A 12,422-nucleotide genomic window follows, 5' to 3' on the forward strand; every position below is an offset into this window, starting at 1 on the left:
GAGAAATCGGCCCAAAAGGCATTCGCCATTTTACGGATGATCCGACGCACCTTCTCTCGTATTACTCGCATGGACTTCCAAATACTCTATGGGGCCTACGTCAGACTGCTCCTGGAGTACGCCAACCAAGTTGTCTACTCAGGACGCACGAAAGACGTCACTTTCATCGAGCGTGTCCAGCGGGCCGCTAATAATAATAATAGTAATGTTTATTCCCAACTTGTGGGTGGCATACCGTCTGGCATGATCATAGTTTTACAGTCAGAATTGATCATGACTGAGGGATTTGTGGGGGTACGGATTGCACAAAAAGGGGACAGTGTCACAAGCAGTGGGGAACACCTGATGATATAGCAATAATGGGTTATTTTTCAACTTTTTGGGAAAATTGGGCATGAGGTTCGACTAGATCAAAGACAGTCAGGACACACGAAAGACCTCACCTCATCGAGCCGTGTCCAGCGGGCCGCCACGAGAATGGTTACCGGCCTTAAATCCGTGGACTACGAAACGCGCCTCGCGATGCTCGATCTCTTTCCCCTGGAGTACCGTCGCCTCCGAGGGGACCTACTTCTTACTTATGCCCTGTTTGAACAAAGCTTGGCAAACAGGTTTTTCACCGTTCACCCAGCAAACACCCGGCAGGGACATAGTAATAAAATTTTCAAGCTCACAGCACATACACTCATTAGACAAAATTTTTTCTCATTTCGGGTAGTAGGTGTGTGGAATGACCTTCTTCCGACGGTTGTCCACGCTCCTTCTAGAACCCAGTTTAAAGCACTATTAGACATTTATTTATGCGAACCCTCGCGCTGGCAAGCATACTGTCCCGCTCTGAGAACATAAAGAGCACATAAAGTGCTACACCCTTTTTTCACTTGTGCCTTTCAGGTGAACGACAGTCACTGACCGACAAGAAGAAAAGCGACCCGGTAAACTTGGGCAAAAGCCTCGATCCTATGTATCAATCCGTGGACCGTGAGTCCTGTGTGTCAATCCGTTCATTCGTGAATCCTTGAATCCTATGTGTCAATCCCTGAATCCGTGAGTCCTGTATGTCAATCATCTCGCTGGTATGTGGCGTTACCGGCCTCAGGGCTTTCTGGAATAAGCTCCAGCCCATCGGGCCTATTGGACATCTTGCAGTGGCGCTGATCAAAGTTATTGAACAAAGCGCTTGGACTCAACGTGTCGTCACATCCACCATATACCGCACAGTACAACTGCCATCCCTACTGGATTTGGTTATCACCAACGAAAGACACTTCGGTGATCTGGTGCTAATTAACGTTCCACTGGGACATCTGCTACTGTGCGAGAAATCCCGAGCTTCAAATGTGGATTCGAAACTTCTGCTGTGCAGATTTTCGTGAAACGAGTAGCTTCCGGGAGCAATTTAACCTGGCCCCAGCTTTAGTTAAAGACTTATACAGGACCATTGTCCTGAAAGTTCATGAGGGTGATGCGATGGTCCTCAAAAGCCGGCGCGCAGCCGGATGCACCAAAGCTTACCTAAAAGGATTCGGCGTCTTCTGGAAAAGAGGTCCCAACTATTTTTACAAAAGCTAACTACGGGTGACGTAGAAAACGAACGGGTATTCCGGAAAATGCGGCACCGTTGTAATTAGGAAATCCGCCAGTGGAACGTACGGAAGCAAGCCACGATATTGGAACGCGCCCGACAAAAACGTGCTATTTAAGTACATAAGACCGCCGAAGAAATAAGCCAACTGCCTTCTCTTTGAAGAACAGAAACCCGCAGTTGACCCAGACTACAGAGAACACTACTCCGGCCTGTATTCTGCCCCAGCGATCTCGTCACATTCAATCTTGTCAAGACGTAACTACGAACGGCCTCTAACCAACTTGTTATTCACGGAGGACTTTCGTCCACTCTTGCACAAGACGAACTCATTCAGTGCGTTGAGTTCGGACGAGGTCTATCCAAGGATCTTAAAGGAACCCTCACTTACACTGACAAGGCATTTCTCCATGGCTTTTCGTCAGTTGCTTGACAAAGGCGACCTTCCGTCCGTTTTAGGAGAAAGTGATTGTCATGCCAACCTACAAAGCCGTGACTGAAAATCGCCCGGCTGCTACGGGTCTATTAGCTTCACTAGCGTGACGTGCAAGGTGATGAGGCGCATTCTGAAGCTGGCCATCTTAAATCACCTCACCACAAACAACTAGATATTCTAAGTGCAACACAGATTCCTCCCGAACCGTTCTCGCGTGACAAGAATGCTCGTATTTATGGAAACGTTAACTCAAGCTAAGGACAAAGATCTCATGACGAATACCATATTTTTCGACTTCTGAAAGACATTTGATCGCACGATCTCACACGTTCCGCTGCTCCATACTCGGATCTTATGGGATTCAGAGTGAAATTCTACAGCGTTCTTATCAGACAAAATATTCCAAGCAAAAATAGGCTCGACCTACTCTTTCAGCGCTGGTCTCCACTGAAGATCCTCAAGGCTGTTTTTGGACCACTTCTGTTTCTGATCTAACCAACGACCTTCCAGATGTTCTTTCAAATGTGTCTGATTTTTGCGGGCGACTTGAATCCTGGAGTTCGAATGCCAGTTGTAGTATACGGGGTTTGTCATTTTGATTGATTCAATGTAAGTATCTGGGCTCTGGCTCATGAGCTTTGTTTCCGTTTTCCATCCACAGAAATTGTCGTGAACACCTGCCTTCGGCGAATCACTGTCCCCTGGTGCTTCCATAGCGTGCATATTACACAGTACCCTTCAAAACAAAGCAGTGGTTGTTGGATTGTCATCTTCCTCTGAATGACGAGGAGTGCGTCCGTGTCATTTTGAGGAGACTCGGCGAACGTTATTGTCGTGCATGATGTGAGTTGGCCAGAGGACATAACGAGGATGGATACCGAAAGGATTTCGGTATCTGGTTCTGTTGAAGCATGTCCTCACTGCACCATGAAAAATCACTTCATTAGACATTCGCCTTTCTGCGGATGATTCGGTGAACATTGCTCGCATGGACTTCAGGATACTGTATTGAGTCTACGTCAGACTGCTTCTTGAATACGCCAACTAAGGTGTCTACTGCGGACGCAAGAAGGACGGAACCCTCATTGCGCGTGTCAAACGAGCTGCTACGAAAATGGTTGCCGGCCTTAAATCCGTGAGCTATGAAACGCGTCTCGTGGTGCCCGGCTCTATTTCTCCTGGAATATCATTGCCTCTGAGGAGACCTAATACTTGCTTACATCCTCTTTGAACAAATTTTGCCAACAGATTTTCCACCGTTGAACCAACTAACACGCGACATTGTAAGATTTTCAAGCTCAGAGCGCACACTTTTATTAGGCAATAGTTTTTATCATTTCGGGCAGTTGGCGTGTGGGATGACAGTTGTGCACGCTGCATCTAATACCCAGTTCAAGGCACTTTTAGACGCCTTTTTAGTTGAGTCGTTGCGCTGGCAAGATTACTGCTTCGCGCTGAGAACCTAAAGAGCAGTGCTACACCTTTTTTTGCCTGAGTCTTTCAGGTGAACAGTGTTGCGCACTCGAATGATTGTGCCAGAAACAGAGAACGAGGATTGCCGAAGGATTGGATGGAAGTTCGACTGGTTGCCACACCCCTGTCGTGAAGAAACGTTTGTACTTCACCTGACATGAAAGCTTCACCACAATCAGAATGGACGTATGAGGGCATTCCGAATAAAGAGAACAACTGATTAAAACACTTGATCACGGGGGATGAGGACACATCCGTACACGCGAAGGCGAATGGGAAGCGGGAGTACTCGTCGTTCATTGTCAGAAGAAGCAAGATAAGGACGTGCTTGCAATCGTGTCATTAGAGTCCGTCTGAGAGATAAGTGCATCACGAATTGAAGTAAAAGGTTTATCAGTTTTGATAGATGCGGCTCCACAGAGAACATGAGAAGGCGAGTCATATGAGGGTGACTGTTGTTGAGCATGTCCAAGCAGACGTGACTCGTCAAAAACTTGTTGAAGCCTAAGAGTGCGTTTTTCTGGTAGTCGTTGGCGAACGGAATTAGACCGCAAGCCTGTGATAAAAGCGTCTCGAATAGCCTCATCCCGATGTTCATCGGCAGAAACCACACGAAAATTGCAGTCCTTGGCAAGGTAACGTAATTTTTGCAGGAACGCGTCGAATAATTGGCCCGGTTCTTGTTTGGTAGTAGCCAGCATGTGGCGGGAAAACACTTCATTTTTGGGTTTAATGTACATCTTTTCGAGCGTCTGGATGGCGTCTTCGTAAGTAGTACAATCACAAACATGTTGATAGACGGACGGAGAAAGGAAATTTACCAAAAGTTTTCTTTTGTCAACGTTTGGGAGTTCGATGCATGAGAGGAAGTTCGTAAACGTCTCGTGCCAATGGATCCATTGTTCTGAAGCAGAAGAGGATTGGGGGTCGGCGTCAAACCGATCTGGGCGAAACAATCGTTCCATTGTATTTTGATAGAAGACCAAATTGTTGCGCACTCGGATGATTGTGCCAGAAACAGAGAACGAAGATTGCCGAATGATTGGCTTTAATCTTCTATCAATTTCAGTCAGCCAGCCAAAACATTAGGAAACACAGTTAGCTCAACGAATAGCGAGTAAAAAGTTAAACACAACGTCAGCCGCTAGATGATAAGAACAAAGCAAGCCCGGGAAGCTTAGATGAGCGCTTCGATCCTGTGTATCGATCCGTGAATCCGTGCCGCATTACGTTGACAATGGAGATCAACTTTACTGATTGTATGCTGACCCTCGTTTGTTTTTGCTCAGTGCAAGCTTCAAACACATGCGTTCGAATCTCGTTGCATTGAGATCAGCAGCTGCAAACCACTTATTGACTCAGTTGGAAAATGTGGTAGCTAACATTCGGTGGAGAGTTTTAGTTTATTGTTTCCTCTGGAGCTAGATAGGGTGGGGGCGAGATGTACCAAGTGATTAGAGCGCGAATTTACTTACGGAAGGTCCGTGGTTCGAACCCGACCTCTGCCTCTCGACTTCCCATGTCTAGGCTTGAGCGACCTGACAGTATCCCATCCCTCGTGCCTCATTCATGTGGCGTGGCAGCTAGGTACCGAAAGGGTGCTACATCTGAACGATTTTTCTTCTGGAGCACATAGCTTGACCGGACGATGGCACTATATGTGCTCATATCAGTCCGGTTCCCTGCTGCAGCACTCCTGTTGAAGCAGACGGCTTCTGTATTTAAACGACGTCTCGCTAGGTTAACTCAAGGCTTTCAGGAATAAATGAAGTGGTAATAGCAATGGCAATATGAATGGCGATTGGTAGTTGGTGGAAAATCCGTGTCCACGGCTTTTGAGCGGATCTGTTCCGGGATAGTCCGCCCAACCCTTTGAACACCAGACACAAGCACGATCAGCAGCTGTTATTGACGTCATGGAAACTACCGGTGACAAACGACAATGATGGTGCACGCAGATCCCTCAAAGGCTAAGCAGTGGCGAGCCCAGGGGTATCGATGTTCCGGCCGATGGTTCGAGCTTTCGTAGCGGAAACTAGCCGCACTCTGCTTCCACTACTCCAATCAACCAGTTCAAGGAGGGTGCGTGCTAGTGGAGCTCCACAGAGAGGAGAGGATATCAATTCCCTCACAGAAGCCTCGTCTTAAAGGATGGGATGAGAACTTTGAGGAAATTTTCAACGGGCTACCATGAATTCAACTTCTTGAGGAACCATATGAACTTGAATGAAGCGCTAATACCAGCCCCCTATCGGCGAGAAAAATCCAGTGCAGATTGTTTGCTACTTAGGTGCAAAACCCTCTTAATGCCTAAGTGTGGTCGGGGCTATGCTCTCAACGACCTGCCACTATATAGCCTCTGCCTCGGAAGTCCTGTTCACAGCTTTCTCGTGGCAGGGATTTCGTCACCAAATAGGAGGTAGCGAAAACCCGCGCTACAACGGGTTTATTGGTTATCTAAGGGAGTCTGCTAAATTCTGATTTCAAACCGGCAATGGTGGAAATATACAGTCGCCTCAGGTGGATTGGGTAAATGAGGTCAGCTCTGGTTCAACAGTCAAGGCATCTACCTTATTTGACAGCTCTCCTCATGCTGCTATCTTGGATTTCAAACTTGGGTGTGCAAGGCCAAGGAGTGCACCATGGAACAGCAGTCGGGTAGCTCAGGGGACTCCACCCGTAATAAAATCCTGATGATTTCATGGTGTTTCTCTCGTCAGCGGTTCGCTTGGATTCGTCGTTAAGTAGTGCATCTTATGCTGTCCCAGTGGTCGGGGTGGCCAGTAAACAAGAGAGAAACTCAGTATCAGAAAGCTCGTTTGTTTCGGACGTTGGGATGCAGCAAACCTCTTAGACGTTGGAACTCAAGCCATTAACACGCGTAACCTGTTTCTCCGGAGTCCATCACGAACAGACTGCACCTTACTGCATGATGGTTTATGCACCTCCAAAACCCATGGAACTATACTGGGGAGTGTACTTACGACGCTTGCAGAGCCCAATACCATGTCCGTAAATGGGTGTAGGTGCTTGACCGACGGTCTACCGGTCCTCCAGGTTGGGGGTTAGAATATTTGGTTACTTGTTCCTTAAAAATGTAGGTTGCGCTGCTCGCTACCTTGCAGTTAGGCTTTTGAGCCAAAGGTCTTGGTTAAGCATCCTCATCGTCCTTTTTTATTTTTTTTATTTTTTATCGTTCAGCTGTAACAGCCTTCCGGTGCTTATATGCCATGCCACCCGAAGGAAGCACGATGGCTGGGGTACAGCCAGGTTGCCTAAGCCTAGTCAGGGAAAGTTGAGAGGCAGAGGTCGGGTTCGAACCACGGATCTTCCGGTTAGTAAATTCGCATTCCAACCACTTGAGCCATGTCGCTCTTTCATCGTCCTATCTAGGTAGTGATGCCCTGGCAGTACCCCAGCTCACGTACAAACATGAATTACACAATCTGATGCCATACCAGCCGTCCCGTGGCTTTATCAGGCCTTATCCGGGTCGCCTTGATTGCTGGCTACAGCAGGGAGAACAGCGAAAACACGCTACTGTTGGCGCCCCCCACTTTCTTCTTTACCTGTGCCTTCTCTCCTCCACTCCATTGCTAACGACATCTCCGTAGACCAACTCATCCTTTCGCCGTCCATTGTCGTTAGCCTTCATCTAGGCCGTCACGAAAGCAGACACGTCGAAATCTAATCTAACCCCAACGCTCATTCCACCTACCAGCCTTTAACATTTGCACCCTGAAACAAACCAGGAATAGACTGCTGTAACCTGTACACTGAACTCGCTTTCTATTGATGTATGCTGTCTGTCTTCAATGATCTAAGACCCTAGTACGGTTGTTGAACTGACCCCTCATCGGTTTCTAATCACTTCTGGTTGCACGATTCCAGTGAACCGAATGCCGCTGCAGCTAGTCCTGCTGGTGTTGGCGTTGTTCTAAGGGTTTCTGCTTCAGTGGTTCCTTGTTGATAGTTGCCTCTGTGCGGTTCGTTTGACAATGTCTGTGATGGTATCCCGTAAACCTACTGCTAACCACTTCCTGTTCATCGGTTCTACTTACACCCCAACAGAATGTACCTGTGATACACCCAAAGACAGCTTTTATGATGCTTTGAACACCTTGTTGCTTTGGCCTAATGTCTCATATTGTCGTGGTTGCCGAGGGTATGTATGCTCAAATAGGCAGGTTAATGCTACTGAGGCTCAGTTGGGTGGTCGTCTTGGATTGAATTCGAGACTTACGGATAAGGCGAACATCTGCTTCATTCAGTTGCCAACCAAAGACTGTTTCTATACAATTCTAACATTCGAAATGACTGAAGACGCTTGGTCACATGATCCTCCCCGCGTGCGAACCGATCCCAAACACAGACCACATCACCATTAGCTACTGGTGGCTTGGGTCAATTGCTGATTGCTGTACATTCTAGAACCAATATGTCGATTCGGATCCACACACTTCCCCCTTTCTGCTTCACACTGCAGTCTTCAGGAGCCATCGACAAACTCTCGGACCCTGATGGGGAGCAAGTCTACCACCCATTGAATTTCCTTTCAGACAGCACGTCTTCGGATATGGACTGTTACTAGAACGTACTGTCTATACAAGTGCTGGACGCTGTGCTTGTGGAATGATGCAGCCAACCAGATCCAAGCACCATATCTCAAACAACACTAAGGTAGTTCGGAGTACAATATCACACGACGAACTACCAGCTTTCATCTCAGAAGCTTCTGCGGGGATCGAGAAGCTTGGTATGTCCAGGGGTATGAACAGCTGGAGGAGGTAGGAAACTGGTAATGTGCGTAAATTGTACCAGCTGATACTCACAGCAGGCCCAAAGAGGCCTGTGAGCCGTAAGTGAGCGAAGAAATCACTGATAGCAACGACTCGCCTTTCTGTAAATCGAAGGGCGTGTTAGTCTCTGGGTTGCACACTACCCAGAGCAATTTGGCTAGCCACCCGAAGTTGTCAGCCTGATTTCCGAGCCACAACGCAGCTCTAGGCAGTGTTCTTGAAAGCACCGACGATTTCCTAGATAAGCGAATACCTTTCGTCCCTCATACTTCATCCTTTGCTACAGTCCGATGTGGCAAGCGTAATGCGTTCTATTCTCTACATTTTGGTTTAATTCCGTCATGAGGTAATGAGGTGAACACTGAATGGTCTGAAAGCTCTTGGGCCTCAGATCTCTTGGAGCGAGAAACTTGTCAACCTAAATACACAGTGGACATTGTTCTACTCTTTTAGAAAAGCAGGAAGTGCAAGTATGATTTGAAAGCTGACCAAGGTCATCCAGTCCTCGGGCATATGTTTCGCGCCCACAAAGTGGAAAGTCGTGCTATATGGTATGCCTCTATAAGTTCTTGGGTTGACATTGGAAGTTGTGAGATGCTGTACGCATCTCAGAAGTTTCATGGGGTGATGTGACCGACGAATTCAACGCACAAATCTCGAAGGCAAGACCCAATTTGCTCAACTTATGTCGTCAAAAAGGCATATCGATGGGTCTCAAGGGATGCATATACCAGACTACGGTACTGGGTGTATTGTGCGGCTGCGAGGCTTGGCTACCACGGGCGGAGGATCTGGGTCCTTAACTACTGATACCTCAGGACTATGGCTAATTCAGGTGAAACCAGCGAATTCACAATGTGATAATAAAAAAACGAGTGTTTGGTGAAGCACACGATACTTTACCCAAGGAATGCCAGCTAAGTTGGCTGGGCTATGTTTTACGCATGACAAGTTGCCGCCCGCCGAGACGAGCGCTGTTTTCCGTGCCTACTTCAGAAGCCTGGAGGTGGACAGAATTTGGCAGGGAATGAAGAATGTTACGAAAACTTTGGGTGCTGTTGGTACTGTTTGTCTTCCTGGATGGGTCAATGTGGCCTTCCCTGTGCTTGGCTGGAGGCACTGTAAGACGGGGTGCCTAACTGGTGTCAGTAGCGTTGATGTCATCAGTTTATTTTCAGAAACTTTTACCCGTAAAGTGGAAAGTCTACGTTTGCGGCTGAAGAGCATAATTCTGAATGCTTAAAAGTCGCAACATATTGCTGTTCTGATAAGATCATCATCATCATCGACAGCATGACGTCAGTGTTCAACACCGATGCTTCACTGCCGTACAACCGTGACTTATTTGAAAGCCTTATTGTAAAGAAAAGAGTAAAGGTGGATGGGGGAGGGACTTAGTGCTAGCTTAACACAATCATTCCGAGGTGCCTACACCTCCAGGCATTCACTCAGGCAATCTGGATAGAAACTGACAACAGGAACGCCACTGACATCGGTTGGCAGCCAAATCTTGATAAGATAATCTGATAAGATAGTCCAAGAAGATCCAACTCCTTGTTCTCGTGAAAATTTTTCAGCCTAGCTGATGACGAACGATCTTTTTGACCCCTTTTTGTTTTCCAGCCCCGTTAACCCAGTCTAACCTAATACGGTGACTGATACAATGGTTGTTGAAGAAGACGATGCCTTTCGTCGTCTGGAGTATTTCTCGCTTGTTTCGAAAGTGTGCACGGAGCTGACTAATCATTTGGGTCTGGATGACAAAAGTCTTGGTAATTTTGATTTCTCTCCCTAAACATTACTCTTATCAGCCGAATTCGTTATCCATTTGGCGCGAAAGAACCAGACTTTCGACAAATTTAAGGCGGCCCTGGTGAAGAAAGGTGCGGAGTTCACTGTAAGTCGTTCTTCTAAACATCTTCATTGTTTCAAAGGATCCACTAATCGCAAGCATTTTACGCCTTGTGCAAAAAATGTTACCTCAGAAAACATCGAAACAGAAGAAAGATAAGAAGAAGGCAGCAACAGCTTCTATGGGTGCGGAATCGACAGAACCCGGGGAGCGAATGGTGGATGAAAAGTTGGAGTTGAGGAAAAGGTTGTTGCCAGCGCTTTGTATACCAAATGAGGATCCGAATCAGATGGTAAATTTTCATGCTCAAATGATGAATTCCTAGCATTTCAAACACGATGGGTTTGAACAATGTACCACTGTATCGGCCGATCAGTCAGACACCAGCAGTTCGAGTTTCATTCATCCAGATGATGAGCACTTGCTCAAAGAGCCCGAAACATATGCCCAAAGAGAACGCAATGATGTTGATGAACTGGCTGCTTCTGATATGCTCAAGGATCTGGAACAACTGCTGAGTGGTGCCAAGGCGTATGTTTGTTTCGCCAATTCAAGCAGACCATACTAATGACTGTTTTTTGTAGAGAATCTCTGGCTCCTCGCAAGAAAGCTAGGAGGTAGGCCACTTTTTATCAATTCCTCTATCTCCAACGAACTGATGTCTGAGGGAATCTCTAAATGTTCATTCTTAGGGATTTTACCAAAAAGAACCAGTGTCCACTAAAACCGCATCTAAGTGCGTGCGTACTCGGGGAGGTGAACCCCTCCAGACGATGACATTTTCTTGTGGCGTCCAGGAATCGACCGCACTACTTGTCCGAGGACTTAAGTTTTATCACCATACGAAATTCATTTATTGTTTCATGGGGAATAGGGAACTCTCTAGGAATCCATCTCGTCAGTTGGCTGAAAAATGTCACACACGACTTTGTATGGTCACATATGTTACCGGTAATACGTTCTGCATATGTCTAGTGGTCATCCCTTTGCTGAACAAGAAGTCTTGAAGCAACGTCATGGGTTAGGGTTCCCACTCATTCCTCTACTATTTCCTTCCTCACTGGCTGACTGAACTCTTTCAGTCAAAGCAATCAGTTTATCAGCTATAAAGCATGTACCTTGAGTACATAGCTCCCAGCTGCTATACTTTCGATCACTGGAAAGTAGGGGAGTGTGGGACATACAGCCAGGCATTGGAGGCGATGGCATGCTTACTTCGTTCGGGAACTGGCCAACTAAGCTTTGAAGGCGACAATTCTGATGCACTAACACCACTGACTGCGCGATTGGGCTATTTCTACCAGTGCCACTAACCACTGGTGACTTGGTAGTCCCGCAGTCCCCACCCAGGGAGGCGGTAGTTGACAACTCGACCGAGTTTAATAAGTGTTTTGCACACTTAGTAGCCTGGCCATACACTGCCTACCTCACGGTCGCTTACCCTGGGCAAGGGGTTCTGCGAGGCAGACGGGCTTCCGAAATGGGGAGTACATGTTCCAACCATGTTCCTAAAACCATCTGGCGTACCTACGCACCCCCTAATCCGAAACGGCGACGTCGCAGTGATTCGTCACGCTCAGCGTTCCAGTCAGATCTACGTGAGTCAGGATCACGTGGAGACCGGTGATGTCGGGGAGACCTGCGCCCGCGGAATGGACGGCCTTCTCTGCTAGATCGGTGATCAGAGGAACCACAAGTTGATGGGGAACGTGACTTCGCCCGATGAGGCGATCTGCAAAAAAAAATCAAAGGTCAGAACCAAACCACCGAGTGAAAAAAACAGCGAAAAAAGGCCATTTCTCACCGTTGACGATCTGCCCGGCTTCGTCTGTCTGAATGAACAGAACGCTCCGCTTCTGTATCACCCTTGCTCTGAAACGGCGAATCCGAGCGAGAACGGGACCGACGAGGTCTGTACCGACTGTGATGGTGGAGAAAAAAATAGCGGGATCATATTGGATCGTTAAATCCGGAGCTAATTACCATGCTATCGGTTGAGTAGGATAATCCGACAGCTCAACAACCTATGATAATGGAATTGGTAGGGATAACTGCCTATGAGATTTATTGGTTGTTGACCAGATGGCTGTTGATCTGTTTGCCGAGCTTGGCAATTGGCTTGCAAACGTTTCGTCACCATACGAGGAGACATCATCAGTGCGCAGTTGGGTGGGTTGTGTTTGTGGTTGTGTTTGTTCTTTTCTTAATGAGCTGACCAATCTTCGATAAGCGATCATACCTCACAGTGCGGTAAGATATTATTTGACGTGAAATCCA

The 12,422-nt window shown here is 47.2% G+C and overlaps 1 protein-coding gene across 1 annotated transcript in view; it reads left to right on the forward strand.

Moving 5' to 3' along the window:
• T265_14212 (hypothetical protein) overlaps nt 1-12,422 on the forward strand; it is a gene marked incomplete at both ends in the record, with an annotated part of 36,938 nt that overhangs the window by 5,668 nt on the left and 18,848 nt on the right. The window contains 6 exons of the mRNA XM_009172597.1: nt 8,175-8,250; nt 9,970-10,065; nt 10,105-10,190; nt 10,228-10,437; nt 10,471-10,676; nt 10,730-10,762. Of these exons, the coding sequence (XP_009170861.1) occupies nt 8,175-8,250; nt 9,970-10,065; nt 10,105-10,190; nt 10,228-10,437; nt 10,471-10,676; nt 10,730-10,762 (707 nt within the window). The remainder of the gene's footprint in view (nt 1-8,174; nt 8,251-9,969; nt 10,066-10,104; nt 10,191-10,227; nt 10,438-10,470; nt 10,677-10,729; nt 10,763-12,422) is intronic.

Source organism: Opisthorchis viverrini (genome assembly GCF_000715545.1).
Source record: "Opisthorchis viverrini unplaced genomic scaffold opera_v5_159, whole genome shotgun sequence".
Lineage (NCBI taxonomy): Eukaryota > Metazoa > Platyhelminthes > Trematoda > Opisthorchiida > Opisthorchiidae > Opisthorchis > Opisthorchis viverrini.